Raw genomic sequence first — 18,340 nt, 5'->3', positions numbered from 1 at the left:
GTCTATATACTACTGGAGGAGCACACAGAGGTCTATATACTACTGGCGGGGCACACAGGGGGTCTATATACTACTGGGGGAACACACAGAGGGTCTATATACTACTGGTGGGGCACACAGGGGGTCTATATACTACTGGGGGCAGCACACAGGGTTTATATATAACTGGGGGAGCACACAGGGGGTCTATATAACTGGAGGGCAGCACACAAGGGGTCTATATACTGCTGGAGGAGCACACAGTGGTCTATATACTACTGGGGGAGCACACAGGGATCTATATAATACTGGTGGAGCACACAGGGGGTCTATATACTACTGGGGGAACCACACAGGGGGTTTATATACTACTGGAGGAGCACACAGGGGTCTATATTCAAGTGGGGGAGCACACAGGAGGTCTATATCCAAGTGGGGGAGCACACAGGGGGGCTATATACCACTGAGGGAGCACACAGGGGAGCTATATACAAGTGGGTGAGCACACAGGGGGTCTATATACTAGTGGGGAAGCACACAGGGGGTCTATATACTACTGGAGGAGCACACAGAGGTCTATATACTACTGGCGGGGCACACAGGGGGTCTATATACTACTGGGGGAACACACAGAGGGTCTATATACTACTGGTGGGGCACACAGGGGGTCTATATACTACTGGGGGCAGCACACAGGGTTTATATATAACTGGGGGAGCACACAGGGGGTCTATATAACTGGGGGGCAGCACACAAGGGGTCTATATACTGCTGGAGGAGCACACAGTGGTCTATATACTACTGGGGGAGCACACAGGGATCTATATAATACTGGTGGAGCACACAGGGGGTCTATATACTACTGGGGGAACCACACAGGGGGTTTATATACTACTGGAGGAGCACACAGGGGTCTATATTCAAGTGGGGGAGCACACAGGGGGGCTATATACCACTGAGGGAGCACACAGGGGAGCTATATACAAGTGGGTGAGCACACAGGGGGTCTATATACTAGTGGGGAAGCACACAGACGGTATATGCAACTGGGGGCAGCACACAGGGGGTTTATATACAACTGGGACAGCACACAGGGGGTCTATATACTTTTGGGGGAGCACACAGGGGGGGCTATATATAACTAGGGGAACACCCAGGCGTCTATACACTACTGGGGGAAGCACACAAGGGGTATATACTACTGAGGGGAAGCACACAAGGGGTATATACTACTGGCGGCTGCGCATAAGGGGTATATACTACTGGGGGCAGCACACAGCGGTCTATTGTTGTGGAGTGCGTGTCGAGGGGGGAGGGGGCCCAGACATAACTTCGCTTAGGGCCCCAGAAATGCCAAGACCGCCCCTGCATACATCTAGACCCGTGATGGTGAACCTATGACATGTCAGCACTGACACTTTTAGCCACTGCCACACAGAAAAGTATGCGGCCTCATGGAAGCCCTCAAAACTGCTGTGCGGCCTGACCTCACCACGTATTCCCCACCCCACGTACTGCCCAGACGCAGCGGTTCCACGCTTCAGCCCCATCTTGCTTCTGTCTCCAGTGGCCACAGCCCGCATCCTGGACTGCAGCAATATTGTAAGCAGTATTGTAAGTGTGGGGAAGGGATGAGAGACGGGGGATGAGTCAGGTGGGGTAGTGTGTATGTGGGCAGGGAGTTAGATGGGGTAGTGTGTATGTGGGTAAGGGGGTCAGGTGGGGTAGTGTGTATGTGGGTAAGGGAGTTAGATGGGGTAGTGTGTATGTGGGTCAGGTGGGGTAGTGTGTATGTGGGTAAGGGGGTCAGGGGGGGTAGTGTGTATGTGGGTAAGGGGGTCAGGTGGGGTAGTGTGTGTGGAGAGATGGGGGTCAGGTGGGGTAGTGTGTATGTGGGTAAGGGGGTCAGGTGGGGTAGTATGCATGTGGGTAAGGGAGTTAGATGGGGTAGTGTGTATGTGGGTAAGGGGGTCAGGTGGGGTAGTGTGTATGTGGGTAAGGGAGTTAGATGGGGTAGTGTGTATGTGGGTAAGGGGGTCAGGTGGGGTAGTGTGTGTGGGGAGATGGGGGTCAGGTGAGGTAGTGTGTATGTGTTTGTGTGGAAGGGTCAGGTAGGGTAGTGTATGGGGAGGGATGGGGGTCAGGTGGGGATGTGTGTGTGGTTTGTAGTTTACTTCACACAATAATTATTTTTTTGTTTATTAAGTACAGTTATATATTACAATTACATTGTTTTTGCTGACACACCAAGCTTATAAGGTTGCCCATCAATGATCTAGACTCCAAAGGATGTATTAATTAATGTGGAGAAACACCTATGGAAAAACATGGGGCATTACTGCATATATATATATATCTATAATCTCCTAGAGTACACGATGTCCTGGGTCAGGGACAGGCGGGGGCTGCGGGCTGCCTGCAGGCGATCACACACCGGCTGTATCCAGTCCCCGCAGTCACATGTGACGGCGCAGGGAGATGAAGTCACCGGTGGGTGGCGCTCAGGAGCTCTTTATAAAGCGGCGGAGCCGGGCTGGTTGGCCTCTTGTATCAGGAGGCGCGGGCCGGGCAGGGGAGGAAGGATCGGGACCTCGTGTTGTGCACTGCAGCATGGCGGACTACCTGATCAGCGGGGGCACCTCCTATGTCCCGGACGATGGCCTCACCGCCCAGCAGCTCTTCGGGGCTGGCGATGGACTCACATATAAGTGAGTATGGGGGCAGTGTCCTGGGGTGACCCCTGTGCTCACTCTCATTGTCACCCGCTGCCGGGTGTGTGTCATGCCAGGGAGAGGATGAGACTTACAGCATGCCCACAATATCCGCATAGCCTTCCTGCTGCTACTATCACACAGTCATCCTGCTTCGTATAGTGCCCTTAATGGTTTCCTGGTAGTACTACAAGAACCACCATGCCCAGCCATAATCCTTGGTTAGATGGTAGTGCCCAGAGTAAGCTCAGCCTTTCTGGTAGTACTACAAGTCCCATCATTCTTTGCCATCCACCCTGGCAATACTGTAGTGCTCTGAATACCCTCACAGCCTCCCTTGTAGACCCAGTGTGTCAGTCTATGTGTGGGCACTACAAGACCTAACATCCACTGGCAGCTTCTATTACTAGGAGATCCCTGGAACCTGTTGGGATATTCTGGAAGATTCCGCATGTGGTGCCAGTACTATAATGTGCACTATACTGGGCCTTGTGCTGTCATGACCTATTACATATGGTTGTACTACAGGACCCAGCATTTTCCTTCTAAACCCATGAGAGAAGTCTCTAGAATCTTCCAGAAGACCTGGCATGCCAGTTGTGGTGGCAGTACTGTAGGGTGCACCATGCTGTGCCAGCTTCTAGAATCTTCCATAAGACTGAGCATGCCATGACTAATCTATGTTTCTATGATCTCCTGAAGCCCCGACCGGTCTGGCAGTCTACATTAGTTTTGCCGGACAACCTACAACGCTACTTTGGTCCTCAGTATTGTAGTCCAGTAACTGCGCTCACAGTGGTGCCCCGGGATGTTGAGTGTTGGGTTGGACAGTGCCTTAGAAACCCTCCACCCCTGGGGTCATGTGCGCCCGTCCCCATGACAGCCACATTTGTTCAGCCTTTCGTCTTGCCATCTCAGATTTCATGGAGGGGGTGGAGGCAGCGTGTGTACAGTCCGCAGGTCAGACACGCTGAACCACTTGGTGACCATAGAGGGATGATTCCTTCTACCAGTCATGGGGTCTCCTCACATCATCATCTCCTATTCTGTATATCCGTCTGCTCAGCTCTCCCAGACCCCTGAATGGCAGCTCTGCTATGCTGCCCCCTCCGCCTGCCTGCTGCGTTACTCAGTAGGTTAGTCATTCAGGACTTTTAGAAAGCTGTGTGACCACTACTCTGCTATCAGTGATGGGACCATAGTGACGGTAACCCAGCTTTTCCAGAAATTACAAATAAAAGGACAAGAGCGCTTACGTTGTGGTTCATGTATCACCATCCATTTGCAGCACAGAGTGTTTCAGTAAAGAAATGTGACATAGGGAAGCAGTGACTTGTCCACTGTCATTATATGATTCAGATCAGAGATTGGAAATAGCAGGGTCACCAGCAGTACAGAGCATTTCAGGAGAGGACTGTGCTTCTCAGAGAGCTCTGTCCAGTCATGTGATTATATTGCTGAGGTCAAGGTTGCTTAGGACAGGAGAAGTGTGGTGTGTAAGGAAGAGAATGGAGGCAATAAGCTGGCCTCCGCAGCACAGAGTATTTTCAGTAGAGGAGTGTGATACTCTTATGGGAAGTGGTGACCTGTCCACTTGTGATGTGATTATATTACTGACATCAGGGTTGCGATGTAGTGATGTAGGGAACAGATTAGAGGAGAAATCAGCATGGTCACCAGTAGCACAGAGTATTTCAGTAGATTGAGTTTGCCAATCTGGTTAGAGCCAGTCATCCTGGGGCTCCTTTGACTATGCAAGAGCAGGGACATTTGTGAGTTAGGATATAGGTCACCTTCAGCACAGAGTATTTCAGGAGAGCCGTCTGTGTTTTGTTGTGGGCAGTCCTATTGACACTTGTAGTGTATAGTATGTAGAGTTAGCATGAAGGGGAAGGGGCCTATAGCAGCACTAAGTACTTTAGGAGTGGCGCAACCAATTACATTGGCTAACACAGAGCTGTATGTAGTGGTAATGGTGAAGAGAAGACATTATGGGAGGCATTTATTAAGTCCGGCGTTTTTTACGCCGGACTTAAAAATGCCCCCGCAGCTCCGGCGGTATGGGGATTTATGTAGAGGCGGACTGCCTGTACATAAATCCTGTGCGCGCCAGTGCGCACCGCCGAAAACCTACGCCAGCTGAGGACTGGAGTAGGTTTTCGGCGTAGAATTGGGCGGAACGGATGATAAATCGCGCGGACTCTGAGTCCGCGCCCTCCGTTCCGCCCACTTCCCGCCTACTTTCCGCCCCCTTTCCGCCCCCTGGCGTACTCGGCGGAAAGTGCCGATTTGCGATTATTTTATTCGCAAATCGGCCATTTGCGTATAAAATAATACGCAAATCGGCACTTTCCGCCAAAAATCATCCGTCCGCCGGATGATACATGTGGCCCTATGTTCTGTCTGGTTTTATACTTGTACCTTGCTGGATATAAACATGCACATTGTTTCATAACATGTTTGGGTTGGAGTCTTTTCTATCAGTCGCTGTCCTTCCTGTGTTTATCTCCATGTAATGTGACCTTACACGGTTCATGATACTGCGCATCCATCTCGGTATCTAATCTAGTGACCATTGTGCCGTGTGAGGAGGGGATGAGGACACTGGTCCTGGATAAAGGATGGGTGACGCCATCCTTTCTATGTCCTCCCAGCCTCTAATATATAAAGAGGTTGAGGAACAAGTAAAATGGTGACTGCCTCATTAACCACAACATTGGGGAATGATGTCTTAAATCTGACAGAAAATGGGCCCTGTTGCCTGGAGAGACACTGCAAGTGGTTGCTAAGGGCAGCAAGACCAGTATAAAGGTGAACAGATATGTCAGCTGATATGGCCCACATTACATATCCCACAGGGTTTGTTACCCAGCAGTCCCGTGATCCTGAGTGAAAATCTGCTGACTTGTGACAAAACTGTGTGACATTGGAAAAAAACAATTGGCTGTTTTTTCCCATTTACTTAAAGGAGAAGTTCAGCTGGAGAGGATGATGGCAGTGCCCTGTGTCCCTCCAGTACCCTGTGTCCCCCTGCCATCATCCTCTCCAGCAGTCACAGCCCACACAGCTCTGGGAGTCGGGTCGTGACATCACCATGTTATCCAGGAAGTGAAGCCTTGATGCAGTATTAAGTGCAGAGGAAAAAAACACTTTATAAGCATTTCCTGTAATAAGTGTATATTGGTGATTCGTATAACATTTTGGGGGCAATACAATAGTTAAATAAAAAATTTTGCCGGACTTCTCCTTTAAATAGGGCAGAGCTGCAATACTGCCCATCACCTGTAGAGGAGAATGGCGCTGCTGCTAGAATATAGCAGCTATGTTTTCATTCTGATTTCATACTTGTTTTCATGGTCACCATAAGGGCATGGACAGGGCAGTACTAAGGGCCCTATTTCACAACAGAGTTCTGACCAATTTATCTGGCAGATTTTTAAAGCCAAAGCCAGGAATGGATTTGAAAGGAGAGATCTCAGTTTTTCCTTTGTGACCTGTTCTCTGTTTATAGTCTGTTCCTGGTTTTGGTGTGTGGGGTGACAACACTGAAGCTCCCATTGAGTTTAGTGGGAGTTACTCAGTGACATGTGACACCAGCTGTTTAGCCCATCTGTATACTTATAAGAAAAATAGGTTTGTCAGTAGGGTTTCCTCTCATGAAATCTACAACAAGAAATCATAGACCATAAATAGCGATTTGCTCTTCAGGAGTTTTAGGAGAACTGGGTGACTGCAGCAGTTGTAATGACAGCCATATTGGTTATCCAGTGACAGATTTAAAGAAGCAGTTCACTTTTTTGGGCAACCCCTCCCCCCCCCTGGTAGCCTGTGGCATGTATACTTACAGAAGATGATCGGTGTCCCGCGGCGTAGCTCCGGTCCCGTCCCGCGGTGCTGTACAAATCCGGCACGCGCTCACTTCCGCCGGCGCTGTGACTCCTCTTCTCGGCCTTGTAATTTGAACACCGGAAGTCACGCGCTTCCATAGAGAATGCATGGAAGCGAGTGACTTCCGGCGTATAATGACCGGACAGAGCAGAGGACTGACAGCAGCCGGCGGAAGTAAGCCGCATTGGGACGGGACCGGAGCTACGCCGCGGGACACCGATCTTCTTCTGTAAGTATACATGCCACAGGCTACCGAGGGGGGGGGGGCAAAAAAAAAAAAGTGAACTGCTTCTTTAAGAATTCACATATAGACCTGTGTATTTAGTTGCTGACTAATAGTTTTTGTTTTTTTTCTTTCCCTCCACAGTGACTTTCTTATTCTTCCCGGGTACATAGACTTTACAGCAGACCAAGTGGTGAGTATCAGAGTGTGGGATGACCCCAAAGACACATAAAACCGAAAGCAGTTAAGTGGAGCTCCTACTCCTCTCTTATAAAAGTAAAGGGGTTGCTATGTTATCTCTTTTAGGACCTCACCTCTGCCCTTACTAAGAAATTAACCCTAAAAACACCACTAGTTTCATCCCCAATGGATACAGTAACAGAAGCAAACATGGCAATCGCTATGGCGGTAAGGAATTTGTCAAAGTTTTCTTGTTTTAAGTCTGTTTCATTGATCTTTTTTAGGTTATGGCTATGTTTTAGTCTTTTTTTTTCTTTTTTTTTATACATTTTTTATGTTTGGTTGCTTTAGCTGACCGGCGGCATCGGTGTCATACATCACAACTGCACACCTGAATTCCAGGCTAATGAAGTTCGCAAAGTAAAAGTGAGTCTCTCCTTCTCTCCCCTTATTTATGACTTCTGAAGAATAAGAAGTGATTCAAGTAGATGATGTCTTGCTTCTCCATTCTCAGAAATACGAGCAGGGATTCATTACAGATCCGGTGGTACTGAGCCCAGCGCATCGGGTGCGAGACGTGTTTGAGGCGAAGGCTCGTCACGGCTTCTGTGGGATTCCTATCACAGAGAGCGGGAAGATGGGGGGTAAACTAGTAGGAATTATATCATCAAGGGATATCGACTTCCTTAAAGACGAGGAGCATGACGTGCCCCTAAGTGAGGTGAGTGCTAGTTACTGACATTGTGGGTGACGCTAAACCCCATAGTGCCTGCAGGTGAAAGTTTTATCCTCTCACCTCTATATTTTTATTTTATGGCATTGTCAATCTGTGCATTTGCTCTTAAAATTAGATCATGACCAAACGAGAAGACCTTGTTGTTGCTCCGGCTGGCGTTACACTGAAGGAAGCAAATGAGATTCTTCAGAGGAGTAAAAAAGGTATGTGGGTTACATATACAGGTGTCCTGCCTGTCCACGAGGTATTGCAGCTCAATCACATTTACTTCTATGGAGCTGAGCTGCAGTGGGAAGTAAGCGGCCATATTTATAAACTGTTGCGTTGTCTGTTTTCGTTTTTTTCTTTCATTCTGATTTATGATGATTTATGGTTCATTTTAGGCAAACTACCAATAGTGAATGAACACGATGAGCTTGTGGCAATCATTGCACGAACAGACTTGAAAAAGAACAGGGATTACCCACTGGCTTCTAAGGATTCCAAGAAACAGCTGCTGTGTGGAGCTGCAATAGGGACCCACGAGGATGACAAATATCGGCTGGATCTTCTTGTGCAGGCCGGAGTAGATGCTGTAGTCTTGGTGCGTCTTGAGGTTTTGGTGGTTGTTGGTTTTCTTTGTTTTTTACATTGCACCTCTTGGTCTTCTGCTTTCCTTTCTCTGCTGGCCCTGTCGTGGATAACAACTGTATCCATGTGATTGTCTATCTGCTCTTGATTAGGTAATGAAGAAAGCATATGTATACTTGGGAAGTATTACTCTAGACACCTTCTATAGCTAGAATAATGCTTACGCCTTATTACGTGAGAAGCAGTCTATATAGTATTCATTAACAAAGCAGGAGGTGGGGTGTGTTGACTCCTCCTCTTATTGTTTTTTTTCCATCTGTCACTTGGAGACAAGATAAGAGTCCAGGAGTGGTACAGGCTAGAGGGGCCCTCTTTAAGGGATTTTACTACCAATTATCGTTCGGTGAAATAGAGAGAACGATCAGCCGATGATCGTGTCATCGGCTGATCGTTCATTTAGGGCCAGACCTAAAATCATCGTTCCCCCACCGCGCATCGCTACGGTTGAATAGCGGTGCGCGGCAGGCGACCAACGATTTCAGAAGAAACAGCAGCAGCAGCATACATTACCTGTCCAGGCTTCTTCTCCGCGCTGTCTTCATCCCCGGGTCCCGCACGCTCTATCAGCTGGCTGAGTGTGGCCTGTCAGCTGACCGGCCGTTCAGAAGATAGAGCGCGGGGGACCCGGGGAGGAGACTGAGCGGAGGACAAGCCCTGCAGCCAGGTAATGTATGATGCTGCAAGGGCTGCAAGGACATCGGTAACGATGTCCTTGCAGCCTTTGCTCAACGATCATCGGGCCGTGGAATAGGCCCAGTAAACGAGCGGCGATCTAGCAGATCGCCGCTCGTTTACATAGTTGATCGGGCCCTCCTCGGCCCGTGGAATAGGACCCTTAGTCCTAGGAGCTGGAGCTGACACTGGTCACATAGACATAGTGGCATATAGCAGTGATATTAATATGTGTGACCTAACAACCCCCTGTAACATTGGTTGCAGTCTCTGTAGGAATGCTGTACTGTATTTCCAAATTTATTTATTTATTTTTTTTATCTCATTTGACCATCAGATCTAGTCAACAAGTTGCCTTTTACAGATCTGCTTCCCATGTGTCTCTATGTAGAGGGTAGTGTTATCTTCAATCACTTAGTATGCCCTCTTACTAACACATTGCATATGTGGGGGTATTCGCACAAGCAGAACTTTGCCTGGTTGATGACTGCTTTCAAGTAAGAACACATCATGACTTTAAAGATTTGTCCTTTAACAGCCTTTTTGTTTATAATTTTAGGATTCCTCCCAAGGAAACTCCATCTTTCAGATAAACATGATCAAATATATAAAAGAGAAGTATTTAGACCTGCAGGTGATTGCTGGAAATGGTAATTTTTTTTAGGTGCCTTTCATGTATTCATGTTGTGCTTTGAGCAGATGTGTGTGTGTGGTGTGATCTGACTGATCATTCTGAAGGGTACCTGTCCCTTTAAGAAGATCTAATGTATGGCAGAAGGGCCAATGAGTTGGTGCAGCTTCTTTAGTTTCAGCCATTCTGCAGAGCCAGTGCATGTGTGTATCAGTATGTGTCTTGCTAAATAGAGATTTCACTTCCTGGGCCCCATCCAGCACTTGGGGTGCCAGTAAGCACTGGCGATTAGAGTTCCCTGTGAGTTGTGGTAACCCATTGGCAACTGGTTAGTGGCATTTGCCCATATCCAGCAGAGCATCAGTAATGCTGTGTGTGTACTAGATTCCCCTTAGTTATATATTAGATGACATTTTTGGAAGCAACACTACACCAAAAATAACTACCCCCTTCCCATCAGTCCCATGGAGCCTGAATTGGTGCAGTAGATATGAATGCTCTGCCTTTGGAAAGTGTCAGTATCTTATATAAATAGCCGGTGACCCGTCCAGGGGAATATGATGCTGAAGTGTTTGACAGTCAGTGACAAGTGTGTGCCCTGTCTCATGGCTATCTTTATAATTCACTACCCTTATTCTTTCCTTTTAAGTCACATGTAAGAGGAACAAAGCCAAGTGTTAGTGCCGTAAACAGAACTCTAGTCAGCACTGGGCCATAGGACTCGTTCCTGCCCCATGTGGCAGAAATGTCCTTTATTAATGACATGAATATAATAAGCTTTTCTTTCTGTGTTTCCAGTGGTCACTGCAGCCCAGGCAAAGAACTTGATTGACGCCGGAGCAGATGCATTGAGGGTGGGAATGGGAAGTGGATCTATTTGCATTACACAAGAAGGTAAAAAAAAACCCCAAAGACAGGTCAACTTTACTTATGTTTTTGGGTAGATTCTGCATCCATGTAAAAAAGAAAAGAAAAAAAACTTTGCACAATGTAAAAGTTCCCTGGCATTTTTATGATCCCTAAATCTTCAGGTGGTAGCACACTGCACATAACATGTAAAATATATTTTATGTATTATTTTTTTATTTTTTTAACCAACATACTGACATCTAGTGGCCAAACAAGCTATACAATAGGTCACAGGTGTCAAACTTTAGGTCTTTAGCAGCTGCAAAACTACAATTCCAAGGTAAAGCTTTTGCAATAATGGAAATTGTAGTTTTGCAACAGTTGGAGAGCCGCCAATTTGACATCCCTGTATTAGACTGAATGACACTGCCTCACTCTTACTATCAGGGTCCATTCACATGAACAGGATCTGCAGCAGATTTGATGCTACGGATATAAATATAACTAAATGACTGAACACTGCATTAAATCTGCATCTTCTCATCTCATCAAATCTGATGCAGATCCTGTACATGTGAATGTACCCTTAGGCAGAAAATAAATGGCAAGGCCTCACATATGCTGAATGGGTATAGAGAATAGATGCAGAGTAAAGGCCATATTAAATGGCCCGAGCAACACTGTAAATCAGCACTGATCTCCTAGATCGGCTCTCATTTACAGAACCTATTAGGCTGCTGGATAATCATGCGGCCAGGGCTGTATGAACATCACTAGATTGTTTATACGGCCAATGGCAGATAATTAATTCTAATTAAAGCAATGTCAAAAATGAGCGAAAACATCCTAAGGTTGTGTGTGGTACAGAACAGAAATGAGCTACGAAACCCACGCTCAAACTAGAGACAAGATCAAAGATCAACCAATCCATGCTTCTTTTTCTTTTTTTGGCTGTCATTTTTAATTGTGTGAAAGGTGTATCATGTGACTCACCAGGGGTTTGCACTCTTTATAGACTTGCTTTGTGATAGTGTTCAGGAGGCTGCTGTGGGGATGCTACTGTTGTTGTGTCTGAAAGTGGCAGCCGCTGTGCCAAATTGTTAATTTGGGAGGGGGGGACAAAATTTTCTTGTGTAATATGTTGCTGTGCTAGCTGCTGCCACCGCACAGTCTGCTGTGAATGAATTCACTTTATTTATCTTCTCTATTCAGCTGCTCCAACGATCCCTCCAGACCTAAAGTCTCACAGCCCCAAATGCCCCTCTAGTGTGACAGGCTCCTATAGTAAGTCACAGGTTTGTCTGGCCTGAGCCCCAAGGCAGCGCCCTGCTTGACTGATTGGTAGTTGTAGCACTTGGGGTTTTGCGGCTTTGGGGGACTGGTTGAATGTTTTGAGGGTGGGGCATCCATTGAGAAAGCAGGGTTCCTTCTTTAATGTAAATTTTTACCCCTTTTCCTCTAAGTAGGTTTGTCAGCATAAGGGTATCAGAAAGCACTTTAGTGTCCAGCTTAAAGGGAATCTGTCTGCTCTACATTAAGCCCAGAGTTCAAGTCAAGGTCCCGTGATCATCTTCCTGCCTCCATGAGGAACACTCAGAGCAATACCTGGTAATCACTGGCTGAAATTGGCCAGCCCTGCTCCAAAACTCGGAAGCAGGAAGAAGATGGGGGGGAACTGGGGGGACTGGACAGAACCAAACAGAAGTTGCAGGAACCAGTGCTTAGTAGGTATAGGATATTTCCTATTTTTGCATGGCCTCAGCATATGTATTTTTTTTTTAAAAAAGTGCCGAAATACCCATTTAATCAGTCAAAACAAAGAGGTGGGGAAGGGTGGAGGCGTGCATGCTGCAGCTCAGCACTGCCTCACTGAGACATGATCTCTAGAACATGATATAGAGCTGACAGATTACCTTTAAAATTTGTGTCTACCTAACACTTCTTTTTAGAGTTAAATTGATTTAAACTACATAAAAAGAAGAGTGACTTTGGAAATACATTGCATTATAAAAACCCAGAACTACATTCGCAAGTCTGGAATAAAAATTTCAGGGAACTCACAATCACAATTATTTAAGTCTAGAAAGATTATGATAAGCCATTCCTAACAGTAAAGGTGAGCTCCAACAACAGGTTAATAGACCTTGTTTTCCATTGGGGCCCCGGTCTGCTGTGCGTTGCTCCATGTAATCGGAACAGTGGCAACAGGCGCTGCTCTCTTCAATGGCCGCCCAGTCTATGTAAGGATCGTCCGGTCTGAAGTCCACTCTGAAGTATAAGGCCTCATTTACACGTTCCGTATTTTTTTCCGCAATTATGGACAAAGTACAGTCTCATATTTTTACAGATCTGTGGTTTGGCCGTAATCCAATAGAAGTGTATGGGTTTGTCCGTAATTTGCAGACGTTATGGAGGTAACGTCCGCAAAAAATATCTGTAATTCTATCTAGTGACATCATTTTGACCATTACGCCTTTTATTACAAGTACTTCCCACTTTTAGGGATGTGCAAAAAATATACAGGCGTTGCGGATTCATTTTTTCAGATCCCGAACTGAACATTACAATCTAATTTACAGTCTGCGGCAAAAAATTTTTTAGCCTAAGGGTAAGTTCACATGTACGAATTTGTTGTACTTTGTATTTTGAATTCCTCATTGAAATAAGAGGGAAGTCCCAATCTACAGCAAATCCACTAGTGTTCACATACCCTAATAAAGGATGTAACTCCGGTCAGAGCAGCATAAGTAATATATTTACAAAGTGACTCAACTTTATATGTAGAACTGTGTTGAGAGGTAGCACACACATGAACTGGGGCAGGGAGGCCTGGCTGTCCCCAGACCATTTCTTCCTTCTATTGTGAGAAGCATTCTTACCCTTATGGGAGCTGTTCATGTTCCTCCCTTCACTGGTAAAATCAGGAAGATGCAGAGATCCCCGAGTATGGAGGAACCCACTCTATATACCTCCCTCCTCTGAACCCTGCTTTTTGGGGGTTATGTTTGTTCCTTATTAATTACCTGGCACAAGGACTTGGGATTTCTTTGTTTTTACACTTAAATCTTCTCCCAAACGTTGTCAGTGAGACATCATGGGCTGGTGAGGGGAATTGCTTTTTGTTGCTGTTTCAGGCACCATGTTGATCCAGTGCTGCCAGCTGAACCTCATGTTTTTTTTTTTTTTTTACCAAATGAGACCATGTGTAATCCACCTGCCTTTCACTGACGTTCATGTTTTGGGAAAAGGATCCCTGCCTTGTGTTATGCCAGTTTGCATTTACAGGGGCACGAATCTCTCAGAAAATGGTCAACCATCCATTTATTTTCCTTTAATTAGTTAGCATCTCTGCACCTGGATTACTAATACTGCATGTGTTCATGTCACTACAATGGACTTGTCACTTTAACATACTGGAGGCTGCCATTTGGCCTGAATCACAACCCTGTGTCCAAAAACAACTGTTATGATATAAATGTACCCCCCCCAAACACAAAAAACACAGAGGTATTTGGATTATCCTTTCTCAGCATGGTGGGTGGTTCAGAATAAGACCCCATACCAATAAAGTTATAGGATCTTCATAAAGTTCCCTGACCTGACACTTTGGCTGAGCAGAAGGTAAAAAACCACTTAGTCTAGGTAGTAAATGTCTCCTAGACATCACACAGCAGGTGCATAATGTCCATGGATTAGACAGACCTTACTCTGACATCCCCTTGTGGTAGGACACAGCTGTACGGCTGTAACTGTAAAGAATCCTTTCCTATAATGATGGCCTTAGTATCCCCACAGGTGCCATTTATATCATATATATATATCCTATGGATATATCAGCTGACTGGGTCCTGCTAGATATTGTATTATCAAACATTGTATATGGACCCCAAGATTGCCAAAGATAACAAGCCATTTGTATAAGGGATTTTAGTTGTTGTTCTGCTAATACGTACATATGTTGTTACTGCAGTGTTGGCATGTGGGCGGCCTCAGGCCACTGCCGTGTACAAAGTTTCTGAATATGCAAGAAGGTTTGGGGTGCCGGTCATTGCCGATGGAGGAATTCAGACAGTTGGGCACATTGCGAAGGCTCTGGCCCTTGGTGCCTCCACAGGTGAGTAGACTCTTATATGGATTTTACTTTGATTTGAGGTGTGTAAAGTTTCCACACTGTACGCAAGTTCTGTTTTGATACCTTTACTGTTAGTACTGAACCCATGATGTATGGATAATACTATTTGTTTAAATTGTGCACAATCCAGCTTACATGGAAATGCGACAGGTCTCTAATAAGCCATTTCTTTGTTGGAATCACTGACCCTATCAGGCCTTTGGTCAAATCTTAAAACTTTTAGATGCAGTATCCTAGCAATTGGTAATGCAGTAGTCAAAGGGGTATTCCGGGGAAATTTAACTTTTCCCTAACCACAGGATAGGGGAAATGTAGGAGATCATGGCACGCAACTCTATTCATTCCTATGGAGCGATGAAAAGTACCGAGTACAACTCTCTTCAGGCATACTTGGCTCTTTCCGCTGCTTCATAATAATGAATAGAGCCGCGCGCCGCATGCCGGCGGGGTCCAATATGGAAATCACTGCGGGTTTCAGGGGTCGAATCCCCCGTGATCTCCTACATCCCCCCCCCCATTCCCTTATGGTCCTATAGAAATCTGTACTATATCCTGGGGCATGATGCGTTATCAGGACTGTAACTGGTTACTATTTTGTCTTGTTTGTAGTGATGATGGGGTCATTGCTGGCAGCAACTACAGAAGCACCAGGTGAATATTTCTTCTCGGATGGCATACGGCTGAAGAAATACCGTGGTATGGGCTCTCTAGATGCCATGGACAAGAACGTGAGCAGCCAAAAGAGATATTTCAGGTGACTCCTGGTGCCAAACGTTCCAATAATGCATAATCACTTGGGACTGGATCTCATTGACATTTCTTATTTTAGTGAGGCGGATAAGATTAAAGTAGCCCAAGGTGTGTCCGGTGCGGTACAGGATAAAGGATCCATTCACAAGTTTATTCCTTATTTGATTGCTGGAATCCAGCACTCCTGCCAGGATATAGGGGCAAAGAGCTTAACACAAGTCAGGTAAGAGATCAGCTGTACAGTACATCACTAAGATTTGTGTCCTAGAGAACCTGCCATCTTGGAAAAAGTGATCAAGTTGGCATGACTGCCCCCTGTGATGCTGATTGGGCATCTGAGAATGTTGTCTCCTATTTAAAGGGAGTTGCTGACCCGCACTTGTGGGAAAGGTTGCAGGCAGTACCGATACAGCATAAAGGGCGTCATGTAAATTGTCTGTCTCTGCTTTGCTATAGGGCAATGATGTATTCTGGAGAGCTCAAGTTTGAGAAGAGAACCATGTCTGCACAGGTGGAAGGAGGCGTCCATGGTCTTCACTCGTAAGTCTCATATGTTTTGTGTGTGCTGCTGGGATAGAGGCCTCTATACACTTTACAACTTCCTCTGCCGTATACATAAATCCAGGCTAAGAGCTAGATGGGAACCTTATCCTAGTGTTGTATTCATTGTGATTTATAGTAGACCATAAAATGACGCTGTCCACTGGAAAATACGCGCATACCTGGCAACTTAGATCCTAAAATGCCTTGAGTGCACATTTCAGGGACATCTAATAACAGTTTCTTAGAGCTCTAAATTCATCTTCACCCAGCTAGAACTATGAAATGTAACACCAGTCTCTGCAAACAGATTTAACCCCTTGAAGACCAGACCTGTTCTGGCCTTTAACAGTCAGTCTGCCAGCTGCATGTTCCACACTGCTGAGATTGTTAGATAGCTGGATAGCAAGAAGACACATGATACCAGAACGTAGAAAAAAATGCTCCTCTACCATCCCTATCCATGCTTGATTGACAGCTGGAAGATCCTTGCCAAGCAGGGTCGGGTATGGGTGTGTGAGGTAGTATACAGCCGGGGGCAGTGCACAGTAGTCTGACTCTGGCTCTATAGGCTGTAATAAAGCAAACAGGCCGTGTTTTCTAATCTTGGAGCATCCCTGTAAAGGGGTTATCCAGCATTAGAAAAACACGGCCACTCTCCTTCAGAGACAGCACCACTATTGTCTCCAGTTTGGGGCGCTGTTTTTGCAACTCTGTTCCGTTGAATTGAATGAAGCTTAATTGCAAAACACACTTGACAAAGGGGGAGTACGCCTCTGAAACGTAGCGGGGCTTATGCTTCTATTAGTCTCTTATAAACTGGATAGAGGTCTCAACTCACAGAAGGTCTTAGAACATCCAGGCCAAATGTGAAAACTGAGTCAACATGAATTGTGGCACTTATGGATGTTTCTCTAAAAATATTCCCAAGGTAATGTTTGTTGTTAAAAATGATTGGCTATCTACAGCATATATTCTGTCTTTAATACTTTATCCAATGGCTATAACAGGGAGGTTACAGTGACCTCACTAAAAGACACAACACCCCAAGACTATATATGGGGCGCTTTATATGTTAATTGCAAAACACACCTGTACTGGAGACAAGTCTTTTTGTCTCTGGAAGAAAGTGGCCATGTTTCTCTAACGCTGGATAACCCCTTTAGGTTCAGTGGTAGTTATCTGTACAAAGTTATCCCCCTCTAGTGGTGTGACAAGAACCAAAAAAGGAGAGTCCTGGATTTAAAAAACAAACAAAAAAAAAAATAAAAAATGCTCAACCAGTTTTGTACAAATGTGTATATTGTCTTTAATAAAGTAATTCACAAGGAGGTAAGGGGGGGGGGGGGGGGGGGGGGGGGTCTGTAGTTCATAGACATGGGGTGAGTTGCTGTGTTGCTTTTTATCATATATAGGGCAGCTGTAGAACTAAAGAGAATTAGCCAGGAATTTAGACATGAATAAAAGTAACACAAGAAGCAAAGTAGTATAAAAGTGGTACACAGAGTGCAATACCTTTTTAAATGGTTGTAGCTCCCATAAATCCCCACTTAGAGGTAGTCTCATTTGAGCTGGTTTTCCTTATGCTCGGTCTTCGGATTCCCAGCGATCAGCTTGTTATCCCCTATTCATAGATCAGAGGATAATAAGCTCAGATGGAAATACCCTTATAACTTTTATTTCTTGACCAACCAGATAAGAGAGGGCAAAAATCTTGTTTTAGTAACTAGTGTGGATCAATGTCAAGCTTATCATGCAATAGGTGTAGGATATCAGTTTTGCCTGGACAAGCTCTTTATAGTTAATTGGACGGGAGTATGAATGTTTCTTCTTCTTCATTTCCCTTCTAGATATGAAAAGAGACTCTTCTAACCTTGCCAACCATCGTCATCATCTGCCACCGTCCACAGCACAGAATGTAGCCTTTGCCTGCCTTGCATGTCATCTGCGTGGAGACCACACCAGCAGCTGCCTTGTTCTCATTGGCCAGTCTTCATAATGGGATGTTGGGTATTTGGGAAATACTGTTCATTGTTCTCACTCCTGAGTTTTGCAATAAAAATGTAAAATCCTTTGTGTTCCTCCATTTAACCATAAGAAGAATTTAGAGTGCGTGTGATGATGTGAATCTTCTCAGAGCACATGAGTCAAAACATTCACTAAGATAATAGTGGAAGATCAGTCTGTAGTCTTCTGCTATGGACCTTAGAACAGCCTGGCGCGTCCTCTGCTTCACATTCAGATGTCAATAAATAGTCATTGTCTACTCAGATACTGGGATTAAGGCCGCTGCCGTGACTCTTCGCTCACTGGTCAGAAAATTAAATGTGGCACAAGCATTGGGCTGTGGAAAATAAAGAACAGGCAGGTAAATAGTGCACAGGAGCCCAAAGCAGAAGGGGTGCTTCTCACATTAAGG

The 18,340-nt window shown here is 45.6% G+C and overlaps 2 protein-coding genes across 4 annotated transcripts in view; one reads left to right on the top strand and one right to left on the bottom strand.

The window, feature by feature from the left end:
• Positions 1–2,501: 2,501 nt before the first annotated feature.
• Positions 2,502–17,993, top strand: IMPDH2 (inosine monophosphate dehydrogenase 2). Of its 2 annotated transcripts, XM_069966779.1 has the most exons (15): positions 2,502–2,687; positions 6,946–6,994; positions 7,108–7,209; positions 7,333–7,407; positions 7,496–7,702; positions 7,833–7,920; positions 8,101–8,300; positions 9,579–9,669; positions 10,449–10,544; positions 11,712–11,783; positions 14,470–14,613; positions 15,241–15,385; positions 15,461–15,604; positions 15,838–15,921; positions 17,772–17,993. In XM_069966779.1, exons 1-15 carry the CDS (start codon positions 2,590–2,592, stop codon positions 17,791–17,793), a joined length of 1,617 nt encoding a protein of 538 aa, XP_069822880.1. In that variant the 5' UTR covers positions 2,502–2,589; the 3' UTR covers positions 17,794–17,993. The 2 variants fall into 2 exon arrangements, with proteins under 2 accessions (XP_069822880.1, XP_069822881.1); XM_069966780.1 differs by lacking the exon at positions 11,712–11,783 and having other exon boundaries at positions 2,503–2,687.
• Positions 17,276–18,340, bottom strand: part of NDUFAF3 (NADH:ubiquinone oxidoreductase complex assembly factor 3) — a 64,224-nt gene continuing 63,159 nt past the window's right edge. For both annotated transcript variants that reach the window (XM_069966781.1, XM_069966782.1), the window contains exon 6: positions 17,276–18,265. In XM_069966781.1, the coding sequence (XP_069822882.1) occupies positions 18,185–18,265 (81 nt within the window). In that variant the 3' untranslated portion in view covers positions 17,276–18,184. The remainder of the gene's footprint in view (positions 18,266–18,340) is intronic.

Source organism: Dendropsophus ebraccatus, chromosome 4, assembly GCF_027789765.1.
Source record: "Dendropsophus ebraccatus isolate aDenEbr1 chromosome 4, aDenEbr1.pat, whole genome shotgun sequence".
In the NCBI taxonomy this organism is placed as follows: domain Eukaryota; kingdom Metazoa; phylum Chordata; class Amphibia; order Anura; family Hylidae; genus Dendropsophus; species Dendropsophus ebraccatus.
The sequence above is the reverse complement of the archived record's forward strand: the minus strand, read 5'-3'. Positions and strand labels throughout refer to the sequence as shown.

Coding starts and splice junctions, on each gene's coding strand:
- IMPDH2 (XM_069966779.1), top strand. CDS start 2,590: ATGGCGGACTACCTGATCAGCGGGGGCACCTCCTATGTCCCGGACGAT. Junction 8,301..9,578: donor GAGTAGATGCTGTAGTCTTG/GTGCGTCTTGAG, acceptor TTATAATTTTAG/GATTCCTCCCAAGGAAACTC. Junction 15,386..15,460: donor AGCCAAAAGAGATATTTCAG/GTGACTCCTGGT, acceptor TTCTTATTTTAG/TGAGGCGGATAAGATTAAAG.